Raw genomic sequence first — 17227 nt, 5'->3', positions numbered from 1 at the left:
CTGTTATAAAAAAACTGATTTGTGAGTTTTAGAGGAACTAAAGGTGATCGAATAAACACGAAACACACGTGATCGTTGTCATGCGGTGAATCCGGCCAATCGTGGAACAGCTGTGTCGTCATCAGCCCTCGTGCAGCCCAGTGCAGCCGCTCTTGAGAAGCTGCGCTGGCTGAGTTCTCCGGCTACTCTCGAATCGCTCTCGCGGTACTTTGATGGCATACGTCACAGTCACGTGGCGTCGGCGCGGTATCAAGTCGGACAAAATGCACTGCTTCAAGTCAGCCGCCGATCGGTCTGTGCAGAGCTGCATGAAGTCGAACAAGCCTAATGTTTCATCAGGTGTGGTCCGCCGAATCAGTATTTTATTGACACGGTCGGGAACAGACCACACAGTCGCACATCTGTATAAAAGTGAAATCAACGCATATTGACCTCATGGGTTTTTGTGAGAGGAGTTTGATTTTGAGATAGCGGATTTTTGGTGATATAGTGACATAGTAGGCTAAGTCCTTCCACAGCAGAGAAATTAATATTTTTGAATAAAAATCTCTAAAAAAGTGAGACATTGTGGCTTGATTTATTTTATTAATATTCATTTTGCAGGACCAAAATAACATTATGCACAGTGAGGAGCCTATAGGTTACAAGCTTCACATATTAGAAAAATACTACGGTGACGCATTGCTGCCACATACATATTATTTTTTCCCATCAATTATGTCGTAATAACGAGATCTTATGTCGTTTTAACGACATCTTTTCTCGTAATAACGAGATCTTGTGTCGTTTTAATGACATCTTTTCTCGTAATAACGAGATCTTATGTCCTTAAAACGACATCTTTTTCTCGTAATAACGAGATGTTATGTCGTTAAAACGACATCTTTTTTTGCCCTTATAAGGACATGTGTAGTCATGTACAAAATATGTCTTTATCCACATAAAATTGACAGCCTATCGCGCCTTTTATCACACGTTCAAAAAGCTTAAGCAAATATAGCAGCCCCCAATCATGCAAAATTAATCAATGAGGCCCTTTTTGGAAAATATTTTAAATAGGCCTATAAGTTTTTTTTTATATATAATATATTATATATAAGATTTATTTTTGTTAATAGGCTATATCTTCATTCATTACCTAGAGATATAATTAACCAAAAAGTAGTCAAAACACAAAACAGAAAATTTTACAACATTGTGTTCTTATTTTGTTTAATTAACGAAATGTCGTCTTTATAACAGAAGATACAATACAATAAATACAAAAATCTTCAAGATACAGCCTACAATCTTCACGTCACCTTATAAACAGTCCTTTGTGTGGTGGAATAAGCAATGCTATATAGAAATATATGGTTAGTATCTTAATTAAAATTTTATTTTATTATTTTATTAGTTCATTAATTATGCTAGCTCAACTAATTAAATGTGAAGAGATGGATACTAATTACTAATGAAATAATGTCAAATATTAACTGTAGGCTATTGATTAGAGTTGCCATAGACTAAACAAAGGATTTTTCTAGACTAGTAGTCATTCATTTAAGCAATTAGGACTAATCGCACGTTTATATTCAATGCTGGGTGCATGTAGGCTATATTCCGCGCTCAAGCGCAAGCATTAAACTTGCCGCAAAGCGCCGGCAAAAGTAGGCTAATGATATAATAAATGTATCTGAAAAAAATAACGAAGCATTTTAATTGTTTATTAATGAACTAGTCTTTTCAGTGTAGGCTGCCTGCACTGTATCTCCATACATCTCCGCTGTAATGTAGCCTAGATGCGCCTTTCATACAGACAGGATTACATTATCAGATGGTACCGTATTTGCTTTCGATTGGATTTGTTTTTCGTTGGTGGACATTTTTTTTTTTAAACGTTATAGTTATATTTCTCATGTCTGTGAGGCTTGTCTTTACACTGTTTGTCAGTTCATTTTTGAGACGCGCTCCAATTCAGAGATCATGAAAGCGCGCCCTGTTTGTTTTATTTTATTTTACAAAAGCACACCGTTTTCTTGTTGTTGTGAGTTTACACAAATAAAAGTAGTTGCGACTGATGTATTATTATTTTCTGTATGACCAGAAATGATGGAGTATTTTAAGTTGTTTCCACTGTTGATAGGAAAATGCGAGTGATGGCACCGGCGCCTCCATCCATGTCATAGTGCGCGCTCCACACTCTGCACAAACACTTGGATATGCGCTTCATAATAGCAAACATTTATCTAGGTTAACGTTAGAGCGAGCGGCCATGACAGACGGATAATCCTCTTCATGTTTAACTAATCAAATTCTGTTGCATTTTATTGCGCCAGTTTGAAAAGGGCGGCTGAAACACTTTAGCCTATACAGATAAACGCCCAACGCTGGTGTTTTTCTTTAAACAAATTTGTTTAGGCTTTAAAATAAATATTGTTTATGGGCTAATTAATGCCACAATAATTTGTTTATTTTATTGGCTACTTGTATTTTTCATTTTTGTTTTGCATTGAATACCATTGAATATTTGCATTGAATGCATTGAATATTTGCTTTGCACCGCTATGCCATCCTCCCATAGAAAGACACGTTAAGAGCCACCTATTTTCTTTATAATAAAGGGTTTCTATGGAAGGAAAACGCTTAACGTATAATTAAATGCATTGCGTTCATATTCTTTATCACTGAAGCTTTTTCTTTATTATAAGGGTGTATTATTCCATTAAAATATGACTGTTAATAAGGTGACAATCCGTTATCTTGAAGATTTTTGTATTGTATTGTATCTTCTGTTATAAAGACGAAGATTGACATTTCGTTAATTAAACAAAATAAGAACACAATGTTGTAAAAAATAAACAACTTAGGCTATGTTCTGTTAGATGTGTTTTGACTACTTTTTGTTTAATTATATCTCTAGGTAATGAAGATATAGTATATTAACAAAAATAAATATTATTAGGCCTATATAATATATCATATTAAAAAAAAACTTATATATAAAATATAAAATATAAAAAATCCTAGCCTATATAAAATATATTTTCAAAAAAGGACCTCATTGATTAATTTTGCATGATTGGGGGCTGCTATATTTGCTTTAGCTTTTTGAACGTGTGATAAAGGCGCGATAGGCTGTCAATTTTATGTGGATAAAGGCATATTTAGTACATGACTACACATGTCCTTATAAGGGCAAAAAAAGATGTTGTTTTAACGACATAACATCTCGTTATTACGAGAAAAAGATGTCGTTTTAACGACATAAGATCTCGTTATTACGAGAAAAAGATGTCGTTTTAACGACATAAGATCTTGTTATTACGACATAATTGGGAAGAAAAAATAATATGTATGTGGCAGCAATGCGTCACCGTAAAATACAATAATAAAAAAACAACACATTTTTTTTAATGGCTCGTCAAGGTTGTTTCAGATCAACACCTGCAAGTGACCACTAGGTGTCCCCGTTGAGACGGGTGTCGGATTGATTCGAAGCCTCGAAACAATATGGCCCATTTGGTTCAACTGTTTCATTGCTTCACGAAGCCTCAATCTGCCCACCACTACAATTTGAGCGGACAACTTTAGTTCAGCCTCACTGGAGGGTTTTCAAGCATGAACTCCCTGTTTAAGGTCCTGCCACATCATCTCAATTGATTTCAAGTCAGGCCTTTGACAAGGCCACTCCAAAACTGTAATTGTGCTTTTTTGAGCCGTTCAGAGGTGGATTTACTCACTATTCTTTGAATCATTGTCTTGTTGCTTGAGCTTCAGTTTGCAGACTAAAGATAGGATATTGTGCTTTAGCATTTTCTGATAGAAAATAAGAAAATTCAGTTCCTACGATGTTGTTCTTGGCCCTTTGGTGACTTTGAGCCACTTCTGGGAAGGTTTGCCATTTGGATATAATGTACAATTGTTACATTTAATTTATTTCCACACTTTAATATGTGAATTATATTATCAGAAAACTGAACATTTAGCATTGTCAGGCTTTTATTTGTGCTTAATGGATAAAACAACGGCGCTGCGCACTCAGCTGCTCATAAACATGGCTGCTATAAATTTGACCTGCCACAAGGTGGCGCTGGTTTCGAATCTTTTCCCGAAACATTCAGGGGAAAGCCTCAGTGGCAGTGCTTCATGATGCTTCATTTGCCCATCCCTAATATCCTCCTGAGACCCCAGTTTTTTTCATGTCATCGCATTGTTTAGAGCATAAGAAATTAGTGAACAAACTCCATCGCACACCTGCAAGTGATAGGTGCGTAGGATAATAAGACCAATCAGGTGGGTCGTTTCAACAGATAAGAAAATCCTGCACACTATTGTAACTTGCAATTTAAAAATAATATTTATTAACACACAACGCTTCGGTCACACGACCTTCATCACTCCTGATGAAGGTCGTGTGACCGAAACGTTGTGTGTTAATAAATATTATTTTTAAATTGCAAGTTACAATAGTGTGCGGGATTTTCTTATCTGTTAGAGCATAAGAAACAAATGGTTAAAAAAAAAAACATTTTTGAAAAATAATATTGTATTCATACGTCATGCTATGTCCTCTGTAGGGAACACCAGGACGAAGTTGTTTTAAAAATAAAATGACATGAAATTATATGTATAGGCAAAAACAATGGGATTTTTTCTTCAATCACCAATAAATTTTGGGGTTGCAGGATTTTTTTTTACCAAAATTTGTATAAATATGATTCTCAACTATGTTATGAAAGCTATAATGGAATGAATTGATAAACCATTTTACTTTATGCAATATGTGGGTAAAATGGCCATAAATTAATATTTCCATTCAATGCAATGTGTCTATACACTGTATCTAATGTGCACATTAATGTGTTCTTGGAGCAACATTTAATGAAAAAAGAAGTGTAATAATTGGAGTAATAATTGGCAACATTTTAATAATAATATCTAATATTTCATAGGAATATTGATGTATAATTTATTTCCATATTCACTTGTGGTGTCTCCCAAAATGCCTGATAAACATGATTTAAGTCCTGATGTGGACAGTGGACAAAAGTCTATTCCTGGGTCCCAATGGCTCTCGATCACCGTCTTCATCATTATTCCTGGAGTTTCTTTCACCGTTGTCAATAGTGTGTTACTGTTTAAGACCTTTTAACCAACTTCATGCTGTTGAAAAAGTCCTATTTAAGTGTTTATTTGATTGAACAGGGCTGCAGTGATCAGGACTGGCTGTGTTTAGTCCAGCTGAACAACATTATAAATACAGTTTCAGAGATTTGAGGAATTAGTTACTATGAGGCCAAATACATTATCACGCAGGCCCAGTTAGTATTGAATAACTTTTTTGCTTCAGTAAATAACATTGTCATTTACAAACTGTACTTTGTGTTCAAGGCTCTAGGCTTCCTGCTCAGCTACTGTTCGGACGCTCTTGTTTACTGCTCCGCGCTTTGCTCTATCGCTTTTACATTTTATCTCCTATATTTTTATATTTTATTTCCTTTTATCACCTAATTTTATCTTCAGCAAACAGCACAGTGCTCAGACAACAAAGTTTGGATTACTACAAAAACGCAGAATTCTTTTACCCGACCAGCTTACATTCCGGGAAAGGAAAACACAACTGCCTACATTCATAAGGATAAGAGAGAAAATGCCTCTTCAGGTTCAAGAATCTACTTGCTGCACTAACTGCCACAGACTTTTACAAAGGATTGCAGTTCTTGAAACAAAGTTACTTACGGGACCACCAAACCAGACGGAGCACACAACAGAGCTTCGTCATGGACAGCCTCAGCATACAGCCGGTGAGTCCCATGAAACTAGTGCTCCTCGACAGGTAGAGAAACAAGCCGATCGACTTACAAATCGATGGCACAAACAGGGAGCGAGACCCAAAGGCACTCGAGACATCAGATTGTCACGAGCATCACATATTGCCGCAGTAGCATGCTCTACCCCAGATACAGCTCTGACAAGGATTGCAAACACTGGTCTGCTACCACCGCCTATACATCTTGAGAACAGATTTGAAGTACTAATGAATGTAAATGAGGAATCCACAAATGTGATGAATGTGATCGAAAACAGACTGAATGGGCCAGTAGCTAACACTGATGCTAACTGGCGCTCAAGGTCGAGCAGACAGCGGCACTCAGCTCAGAGCGCAGCCGGGCCCAGGACTCTGATAGTGGGAGACTCCATAATCAGAAACATTAGCGGCAGGGATACAACTACGTGCTGTCTTTCACAAGCAACAACAACTGATATAAACAGGGAACTTCAGAACATTCTGATGAAACATAAGACTGCAAATCGACTCATCATTCATGTGGGGAAGAATGATATTCATAAAGAGCAGTCAGAACTCCTTAAGAAGGATTTCAATGAACTTTTTGAAACACTTAAAAGACTGAAAGTTCAAACATTCATCAGTGGACCACTCCCAGTAAGAGGAACAAACAGGTTTTCACGGTTGCTTGGGCTAAATACATGGCTGCAAAAAACCTGCAATATAAAAGGAGTAAACTTCATTGACAATTTAAATCTTTTCTGGAGTCAGAGACAACTTTTTCATCGGGATGGCCATCACCCAAACAAACTTGGTTCAAGAGTGTTAAAGGACAATTTCTACTTCTCCCTCAATCATCCTTCTGCAATGTGTGCCAATCCACTCAATCTGAATGGCACACACACACACCTGGACACAGTATGAATGACCACAGGACTTCACTTCAGCAGCATAATGGACATGCGGTTGACATATCACACAAGGACAATGATAACACCACTCCGCCACAACAACCTCTGCTCACGGACACAATCTCAGCTGAACCCTGCCCACAGAGCTCACCACAGACAGCCATATCAGAACTGCTTGAAGATTCAGCACCCAAGGACGACTTCCTGCAAAACAGCCAGGGAAGCCAGGACAGCATATCACAGCCTCCTTTAACACCAGAGGAACAGCCCCTTTCACCAGACACCTTTTCCCTCTCCCCAGCATCGCCACTTCTGTGCTTCTCACAGAAAATGGAAGAACTGGTGTATGCTGGAACCAAACTATCCCACTTTTTTGCTGCAAGCCCCCAGATAACAACCAAAAAACGACAGGCACCGCTGCCACCAAAGTCTGCGGGCCCAGCTCGCCCTCCCCCTCCTCCTGTGAGAGCTCTTCGGCCTCTGCCACAACGCCAGGGCCCACACCCTCCTCCATCTGCTCGAGGTGAACCAAAAACAACTGATACCAGCTCTCAGTGATATGTGTCGGGTCCCCGCTCTGATAACAGTAACTTTCTCAAATGTTTACAAAACAAGCGGGAACCCAGTGTGCCTGTATCTTTCTCTATTGCTGTTCTATTACAAGATAGAAAGTCTAAGGCCTTCAATAGCCGTACAGCAAACCCATCTAATCTGGTGCCTATTACATGTGAAAGTAAGATTGATGTGGGGACAAAAAGTACGACTGTTAAGTTAGCACTTTTAAACATTCATTCACTTAAAAATAAATCACTTCTAGTTAACGACTTAATAACCACAAACAACCTAGATTTTATGCTTCTAAATGAAACCTGGCTAGAAGACAGCTGCAGTGCAACAATCCTCAATGAAGCAGCCCCTCCTAACTTTACTTTTATGAGTGTCTGCAGAGCTGTTAAAAGAGGTGGGGATCTAGCTGCTCTTTTTAAAGATATCTATCAATGTAAGCAAATATCATTTGGGAATTACCCTTCTTTCAAATATCTGGGTATTGTGTTAAAAGGTGCTCCACGCATTTTACTCATCATTATTTACAGGCCTCCAAAATACTCTCCAGCCTTTGCTGAGGACTTTACAGAACTGTTATCAACAATTACCTCAGAGTTTGACTGTTTTGCCATTGCTGGAGATTTTAACATCCACATAGATAATGCAGAAAACAATATGGCAAAAGAAATCAAAACTGTTTTAAAAACTTTTGATCTGACTCAGCATGTACATGGACCCACACACAATCGTGGACACACTCTAGATTTACTTATCAGTAAGGGTCTAAACATTTCATCGATTGTTACTAAGGATGTAGCACTGTCTGATCATTTCTGTATTTTCTTTGATATATTGATCTCTCCTGCCATTGAAGCTAGATCTGTGTCTGTCAAGAAGAGATGCTTAAATGAGAACACTAGTGTACTATTTATGAAGGCTATATCCTTAACACCAAGCATATCTGCAGACTCTGTTGATTTTCTCCTTGATTCTTTTAACTCAAAAGTTAAAGGTGTAATTGATGATATTGCTCCTGTTAAACTCAGGGAGAAGAGTGGCAGACAAAAAGCACCTTGGAGAAACTCAACAACAGTGCAAAATATGAAAAGACAATGCAGAAAAGCAGAGCGCATGTGGCGGAAGACAAAACTTGTAGTACATTATAACATCTACAAAGACAGCCTTCATGCTTTCAATATGGAACTAGGCAAAGCTAGACAGACTTTCTTCTCAAATATTATAAACAGCAATTTAAACAACACACGCACTCTTTTTGCTACTGTAGAGAGACTGACAAACCCCCCAAGCCAGATTCCCAGTGAAATGCTCTCAGACAACAAGTGCAGTGAGTTTGCTTCTTTCTTCTCTGAGAAAATCAATAATATCAGAAAGATGATCAGCACATCCTTGACTTGCACTGGGGTCAGACAGATCAGACCACCTGAGAAAGTAGTTACTATGTCTGACTTCAAAGAAATTAATGGCAACATTTTGGAAGAAACCGTACAGCACCTTAAAACATCAACCTGCGCTCTTGACACACTTCCCACATCTTTTTTCAAAAGTGTGTTAAACAGTTTAGAAGCAGATCTTCTAGAAGTGGTAAATGCTTCACTTCTCTCTGGGAGTTTTCCAAACTCCCTGAAAACTGCAGTTGTCAAGCCCCTCCTGAAAAAGAGCAATCTGGATAACATTTACATTTACATTTAGTCATTTAGCAGACGCTTTTATCCAAAGCGACTTACAAATCAGGACTAAATTAAGCGAGTCATCATGAAGAGGCAAAAGGCAACAACAACGCAAGAAGTGTTCAGAATACGAAGTTCAGGCATTATTCAGAGTAGCATAAGCATGATAGGTGGGATTTTAAGGGAAAGGTTTTTTTTTTTTTTTTTTTTTTATGAGTTAAGGTGCTCATGGAAGAGATGGGTTTTCAGCTGTTTTTTGAATGTTGTCAGGGATTCAGCATTCCGGATAAGGGTGGGGAGAGTGTTCCACCAGCATGGAACTGTGAATGAGAATGATCTGGAAAGTGATTTTGTGGCTTTCTGTGATGGAACCACGAGACGTCGCTTGTTGATTGATCGTAGGCGTCTGGTGGGGATGTAGGCTCGTAGGAGTGAGTGAAGGTAGGAGGGAGCTGAGCCTGTGATAGATCTGTAAGCAAGCGTCAATGCCTTGAACTTGATGCGAGCAGCGAGAGGTAGCCAGTGCAGAGAGATTAACAGAGGGGTGACGTGGGCCCTCTTGGGCTCGTTGAAGACAAGACGAGCTGCAGCATTCTGGATCATCTGAAGAGGTTTGGTAGCACATGCTGGAAGTCCGGCCAGAAGAGCATTGCAGTAGTCAAGCCTAGAAATGACCAGGGCCTGGACGAGGAGTTGTGTTGCGTGCTCAGTTAGGAAAGGCCTGATCTTCCTGATGTTGTGCAATGCAAACCTGCATGATCGAGCTGTCTTTGAAATGTGATCTGTGAAGGTCAGCTGGTCATGAAACGTTACTCCCAGATTTCTGACCGACCTTGATGGGGTGATTGATGATGAATCAAGCTGGATGGTGAAGTCGTGCTTCACCATAAGACCATATTAAGCAACTATTAAGCAACTATAGACCGATCTCAAATCTTCCTTTCATAGGCAAGATCATTGAAAAAGTTGTCTTCAATCAGCTGAACAAATTCTTGAGCTTGAGTGGATCCTTTGACCAGTGGCGGTCTTAACATAGAGGCATAGGTAGGCGGCGGCTTGGGGCCCCCTACCAGCAGTCGTAGTAGAGGGGCCCCCAACCAACCTCAAAAAAAAAAAAAAAGCATCTTATCATCATGAACGCTTCAAAAGCATGGTAAATTGTATTAATATTCTTAAGAAATAGGTTGAAACGTTGAAGTAGTAGTTAAAATGTTCAGTTCATGCCTTCATGGTTATCCGTCTCTACACATACACCCCCGACTTTCACAATGAAATGGACTAGTCCGTAACGGTGCGCGGCGCGAAAGATAAACACGCAGTGACAGGAGGACTGGGACGTACACAAACAGAGACGATATAAAACGAGTCTAAACGTGAAGATGAAACGAAGTTACCCAAGCAGCTCAAATAAAAGAAAAAAGCGAAGAGACGCAGATAAGTATTTGGCAACGCTGCCAAAGATGACAATTTTTTTACGGCTACTGTTGGGGATACAGACAGGAACAACAACGTCCAAAGCGTTGAACATGCCTCTACAGCAGCAGCATCTAACTTAACGTTAGCTGTGAAGTGGCGCTAGGTGAGAATAATGTTAACACACTCACATGGATATACGTGGATTTGCTTGGAGCAAAATGCAACATCACCTCTCCCAAGTTCGCCCCTCTTATGTTACCCCCTTACTATAAATACCGTTTTGCCGCTTGTAAATGTGACGTGACAGATCACTAGCAGCAGGTGAACCGAATCGATCCTCTCTACTAGCTAATAGTGAATAAACACGAATGAACAATGTTGAAAGATATAGTACATTAACGCCTATCTTGCGTACCTAATATTTATCCAAATGAGTCAATATTGAATCAAATCACAAGAATTGAATTGAAATCGTGACATTTGTGTCAAGCAATAAAAAAAAAAACCCGTAGCTTACCAGAAATTGTACCATGTAAACATTGTAACATGTTTCTGTTTAGTTACTAAAATGTTTTGATATCACAATACACTTATTGTGATGCTAGATTGTTCTGGTGTTATCTGAAACCGTATTCTCTGTTGGGCGCCATTGTGACTAGTAGTTTGTGTAGTGCTACACTTTGTGTGTTCTCTGCTTTTTGGATTAAAGAAAATGTATGCAGGATTTAAAGGGAAAGTTTTTTTTTTCCTCTCCAACCTTTACTTCCCTGTAGATTAGCTTTACCTGCCTATCCACCATTCAGTCTGTAAAAAAATTTTTCGTTCTCTTTTAAAGATCGAATGGGGGGGCCCCATACATACTTTCGCCTTGGGCCCCCAATTTGCTAAATCCGCCAATGCCTTTGACCATTTTCAATCTGGTTTCCGACCGCACCACAGCACAGAGACAGCGCTCATAAAGATAATAAATGATATTCGCTTAAATACTGATTCAGGAAAATTATCAGTGCTGGTAGGGGAGAGCGGGGCACAAAGTAACGCTTTTTGACTTTCTCAGTTTGTGTAAACCTACTTATGGTTCAGAGTATTTATTTTTTCCCACATTCATTTCCCACATGTCTAGTACAATTATGTGTTTTTGTTTTATCAATACAGTATATACTTTTTTCTTGACAAACCCCGAAAGAATGGAAGTGAAATGTGACAACATGCCCCATAGGTGGGGTTCATTGTAACATGTGAGGGGCACACTGTAACATGACCATATGACAGCTTAAAACATTATCTGATCTAATAAAAAATATATACAAAACAAACTAAAATATTTTCTAAATAAAATACAATTTAAAAACTTTTTCATATAAAATAATGGCAATTTTTAATAATTAAATATAAACTTATTTTTGAGTTTTGACTACGAACACATGAAAACACAGCTATACAACATAGTTCAAAACAAATAAATAATTAGTAATTTCTGAACATCGACTCTCAGTCTTTATTCACCTTTTTCTCATGTTTTCTCAATAAAATTAATAAAAGTATAGAATATAATAGCATATTTCTAATAGGGGCACATTGTAACGCAGTGTGACAACATGCCCCATCTGCACAACTGGGATTTAAACCCTGCTCGTGTCTTCTGCTAGTTAGCGAAGCATTAAAGAACTAGCTCAACTGTTAAATAACATCTTGGAGATTAAAATAATATCAGATTTGTCTTATTTTAAATAATCACAAAAAATAGAGATGAAAAATTAACTTAAGTAAGAAATTTACTTTTGCTATGGTTTAATAAATGTCTATGGATATCTTCCAAAAAATAAATAATTTCGGCGGATTTTTTTTTTCTATATAGTGTTGATATGGCAACTAGTAAATACACAAAGTTTCGTCATCCAAGCATGTGCGGAAGTATTTAAAACAAGCGTGTTACAACTAACCCCGCGTTAGGTTGTGCCCCGCGCTCCCCTACTACTCGACCTCAGTGCTGCATTTGACACTGTCGATCATAACATACTTCTTGACAGGCTGGAAATTCATGGAGTTTCTTTCACCGTTGTCAATAGTGTGTTACTGTTTAAGACCTTTTAACCAACTTCATGCTGTTGAAAAACTCCTATTTAAGTGTTTATTTGATTGAACAGGGCTGCAGTGATCAGGACTGGCTGTGTTTAGTCCAGCTGAACAACATTATAAATACAGTTTCAGAGATTTGAGGAATTAGTAACTATGAGGCCAAATACATTATCACGCAGGCCCAGTTAGTATTGAATAACTATTTTTGCTTCAGTAAATAACATTGTCATTTACAAACTGTACTTTGTGTTCACTCAGACTGCCTTTGTTTTATGGTAAGTTTTCATTTCTGAATCAGTTTAGTATGAGATTTACACAAAAACAGAAGAAATCAGGGTGGGGGTGAATACTTTTGCACAGAATTGTATGATCATATCACTGTATTTTCTTCTCTTCACTGTAATCTGGTGTTTAATGTATTTGTGTTCAATTCTAGGAGGAGCTCAATACAGCACTGAAGTCCTTACAACAGAAACTTCAACACAATGAAGAGAAGAAAGGAGAGTTTGAGAAAACAGCTCAACACATCAATGTGAGGAAACAGAATAAAGAGTCATTTTCATTACAGCTGGAGGATCACTTTATACTGTTATGAATTGATATATTTAATATAATGTATTCCAGTTGATTATTTCTGTAAATGACGAGCAGCTTCTGCTTCTGGATCCGTTATATGTCGGGTATCCGAGATTTGTGTTGATTGAGATGATTGAAGTGAATGTGATTTGATTTCAGTCTCAAGCTGAGCACACAGAGCGTCAGATTAAAGAAGAGTTTGAGAAGCTTCATCAGTTTCTCAGAGACGAAGAAGAAGCTACAATCACTGCACTGAGAGAGGAAGAGGAGCAGAAGAAGCAGAGGATGAAGGAGAAGCTGGAGGAGATGAACACACACATCTCAGCTCTTTCACACACAATCAGAGACATGGAGGAGATGATGAAAGACAATGACATCTCGTTTCTAAAGGTGACAAATCAATCTGGCTTCATTCTTTGAGCATAAAACAACTTGTATAGAGAGACTCATTGACAATGAGAGTGTTTGATAAGATATTAAAATGTTTTCAAACTCTATATTTTCCAGAACTTTAACGCCTCAATGGAAAGGTGAGTGAGCTGCTCGTATCTCTTCTCTCAGTGGATCTGAACTCAAATTCACTGCAGTTCTGACTCCTGAATGTTCCTCAGAGTCCAGATCTCACAGCCGGATCCACGGATGAGTTCTGGAGCTTTGATTCATGTGTCGCGTTATCTGGGTAACCTGCCGTTCAGAGTCTGGAAGAAGATGCTGGAAACTGTCCAACACAGTGAGTCTCAGCAGATTTGACACCAGTGCAGAAGATAGTTCACATATAAACACACACAACATCAACATTTGATAGAAATAGATTTAATAATCACTTGAATTACCAAGTGAATCTAAACTGCATTTCAGAAAATCATCAGATCATGCAGCGAAACTCATAATGAAAAGTCTATTCCTCATGGTTTATGTTTATATATTAGGATACAATAGTGTTGTAATACTGATATTAAACCTGAAGCCTCTATCCATTCTGACAGTAACTGAGAGACCATTGTTATGATAGCATGATTTATGCTCTCTTACAACAAAAGAAAAATGTTTTACATTTAAATTTCTAATACTTCATATTTCATCCTGTAATCTGATGTTATTCTCTTTGCAGCTCCGTTGACTCTGGATCCAAACACAGCACATCCTCGTCTCACACTCTCTGCTGATCTGACCAGTGTGTCGGTCAGTGATGTATATAAAACACTTCCTGATAATCCAGAGAGGTTTGATGAGTATCCCTGTGTCCTGGGATCTGAGGGCTTTAACTCAGGAACACACTGCTGGGATGTGGAGGTTGGAGACAATACACTCTGGGGTCTTGGAATAACCACAGCATCACACCAAAAGAAGGGAGAGGATTTCTTTGAGTCTAATGTCTGGTATGTGCGGTACTGGAACAGCAAATACATCTCACATTCCCCAGAGCAACGCGCCACTTACTTCACTGTTAAGCAGAAGCTTCAGCGTGTGAGAGTTCAGCTGGACTATGACAGAGAAACAGTGTCATTCTCTGATCCTGTAACTAAAGACTGTCTGTGCAGATTCAGGACATCCTTCACAGATACTGTCTTTCCATTCTTATCTAATGGCTGCACAACTTCTCCTCTGAAGATCTTACCAGTTAAACTGTTTATTACAGCAGAAAATCACAGTTAAATCTGATTCTGCTTCTAGATTAATACAGTTTTGCAAATTATGCTTCAATAATAACACTGTAATCAAAGGGTCTCGTTGATCAATCACACTTCAATGTAAAGTTTAGAACCAAATTAACCCTTGTGTTTCCTTAAGGACATGTTTGTCTCTTTCAGTAAAAAAAAAAAAAAGGTCCTGTGTTAATGCCAACTGCATCAATTTTGGCACAAGTGTGTATTTCTATTTGAATTTTCTTCTTTCCTTTCCACATTGTACACAAAATATTTACAAGCAGGACCTTAAGGACAAAACTTTCCACATTAAAACCCATTAAAACTGCCAATTAATTTTTATCCCAGGGCCATTTAACTATAAAATGATGCAGTCTTTGCTAACAGACTTTTGTTCTGTTGGCCTTTTCTTTTAAATATAATATAATATATATATACACTCACCTAAAGGATTATTAGGAACACCTGTTCAATTTCTCATTAATGCAATTATCTAATCAACCAATCACATGGCAGTTGCTTCAATGCATTTAGGGGTGTGGTCCTGGTCAAGACAATCTCCTGAACTCCAAACTGAATGTCAGAATGGGAAAGAAAGGTGATTTAAGCAATTTTGAGCGTGGCATGGTTGTTGGTGCCAGACGGGCCGGTCTGAGTATTTCACAATCTGCTCAGTTACTGGGATTTTCACGCACAACCATTTCTAGGGTTTACAAAGAATGGTGTGAAAAGGGAAAAACATCCAGTATGTGGCAGTCCTGTGGGCGAAAATGCCTTGTTGATGCTAGAGGTCAGAGGAGAATGGGCCGACTGATTCAAGCTGATAGAAGAGCAACTTTGACTGAAATAACCACTCGTTGCAACCGAGGTATGCAGCAAAGCATTTGTGAAGCCACAACATGCACAACCTTGAGGCGGATGGGCTACAACAGCAGAAGACCCCACCGGGTACCACTCATCTCCACTACAAATAGGAAAAAGAGGCTACAATTTGCACGAGCTCACCAAAATTGGACAGTTGAAGACTGGAAAAATGTTGCCTGGTCTGATGAGTCTCGATTTCTGTTGAGACATTCAGATGGTAGAGTCAGAATTTGGCGTAAACAGAATGAGAACATGGATCCGTCATGCCTTGTTACCACTGTGCAGGCTGGTGGTGGTGGTGTAATGGTGTGGGGGATGTTTTCTTGGCACACTTTAGGCCCCTTAGTGCCAATTGGGCATCGTTTAAATGCCACGGCCTACCTGAGCATTGTTTCTGACCATGTCCATCCCTTTATGACCACCATGTACCCATCCTCTGATGGCTACTTCCAGCAGGATAATGCACCATGTCACAAAGCTCGAATCATTTCAAATTGGTTTCTTGAACATGACAATGAGTTCACTGTACTAAAATGGCCCCCACAGTCACCAGATCTCAACCCAATAGAGCATCTTTCGGATGTGGTGGAACGGGAGCTTTGTGCCCTGGATGTGCATCCCACAAATCTTCATCAACTGTAAGATGCTATCCTATCAATATGGGCCAACATTTCTAAAGAATGCTTTCAGCACCTTGTTGAATCAATGCCATGTAGAATTAAGGCAGTTCTGAAGGCGAAAGGGGGTCAAACACAGTATTAGTATGAAGTTCCTAATAATCCTTTAGGTGAGTGTGTCTATATATATATATATATATATATATATATATATATATATATATATTATACGTTTTCTCAGGTTTGGCCTATTGTCACGATTTGATCTTGTCTTGGTCACGTTTCATGTCTTTGTCATGTGATCCCCTGTTCAAAGTCATGTGATCCTGCCGTGTGTTCCCTTGTCTGATGTGTCATGATGTTATTGTTTCATTGTTCACAGGTATCCCTTGTTTAGTCATTAGTCTTGTGTATTTAAGCCCTCATGTTTGCCCTGTGTCTTTGTTTAGTATTGTTTTGGGTAACTGCTGTTTGTTTTCATGCCTTTGTTTTATGTTTGATCACGTTGGTATTAAAGTTGCACTTGGGTTCTTTACATCTTGCCTCCTTACGTTACACATATAAAGCGAATACTCACTTTTTTTCCTGTTTTCTGCTTCTGCATATTAGAGTCAGTTGGATAAATTATTGTGTAATTGTATTTGTGTTGCTGTGAGGTTTGTTAGTTTAAAAAACTAAATTTTTTATCTGTGCATGTAATAGTTGATAAAGAAAAATTATTGTATTGTAAATCTCAAATCCCAAAGTAATTATTAATATTATAAATTCAATACTTAAGTAACCATTAAACAAGTCATACAATGTTTACAATATGTAAGTAAGAGATAATGTAGAGCGAGGCGGTTGTTATAGCGAATACAACCCCGACAGGCTGATCAGGATCCCGAAGCGGAGGAGTCTTGAATCAGCCTGAAGGGGTTATATTCACTAAAACCGCCTCGCTCTACATTATCCCGCTTATTACATGGCTACCTACCAAATAAATCAATAATTTGACACAAAATATTGATTTAAAAAGGAGTTTATTGATTTAAAAACGATTGTATTGCTTCCGCTAAAGACAATAGTCCGTTCCGTCTCTACGGTTAGAATCCTGCGTCCATAGCAACGCTCT

General features: G+C 38.4%; 1 protein-coding gene across 2 annotated transcripts in view; it reads left to right on the top strand.

Annotated features, from left to right (window-relative positions):
- The window catches only part of LOC311303499 (E3 ubiquitin-protein ligase TRIM35-like), a 61748-nt gene that overhangs the window by 1997 nt on the left and 42524 nt on the right, over positions 1 to 17227 (top strand). Inside the window, exons 2-6 of one of the 2 annotated variants that reach the window (XM_084430019.1) lie at positions 12847 to 12942; positions 13146 to 13376; positions 13494 to 13516; positions 13598 to 13716; positions 14098 to 16319. In XM_084430019.1, coding sequence (XP_084286145.1) covers positions 12847 to 12942; positions 13146 to 13376; positions 13494 to 13516; positions 13598 to 13716; positions 14098 to 14642 — 1014 coding nt within the window. In that variant the 3' untranslated portion in view covers positions 14643 to 16319. Of the gene's footprint in view, positions 1 to 12846; positions 12943 to 13145; positions 13377 to 13493; positions 13517 to 13597; positions 13717 to 14097; positions 16320 to 17227 lie in introns of those variants that run through there. The other variant, XM_084430018.1, reaches the window with a different exon arrangement.

Source organism: Rutilus rutilus (assembly GCF_951802725.1).
Source record: "Rutilus rutilus genome assembly, chromosome: 14".
Taxonomy (NCBI): Eukaryota; Metazoa; Chordata; class Actinopteri; order Cypriniformes; family Leuciscidae; genus Rutilus; species Rutilus rutilus.
The sequence above is the reverse complement of the archived record's forward strand: the minus strand, read 5'-3'. Positions and strand labels throughout refer to the sequence as shown.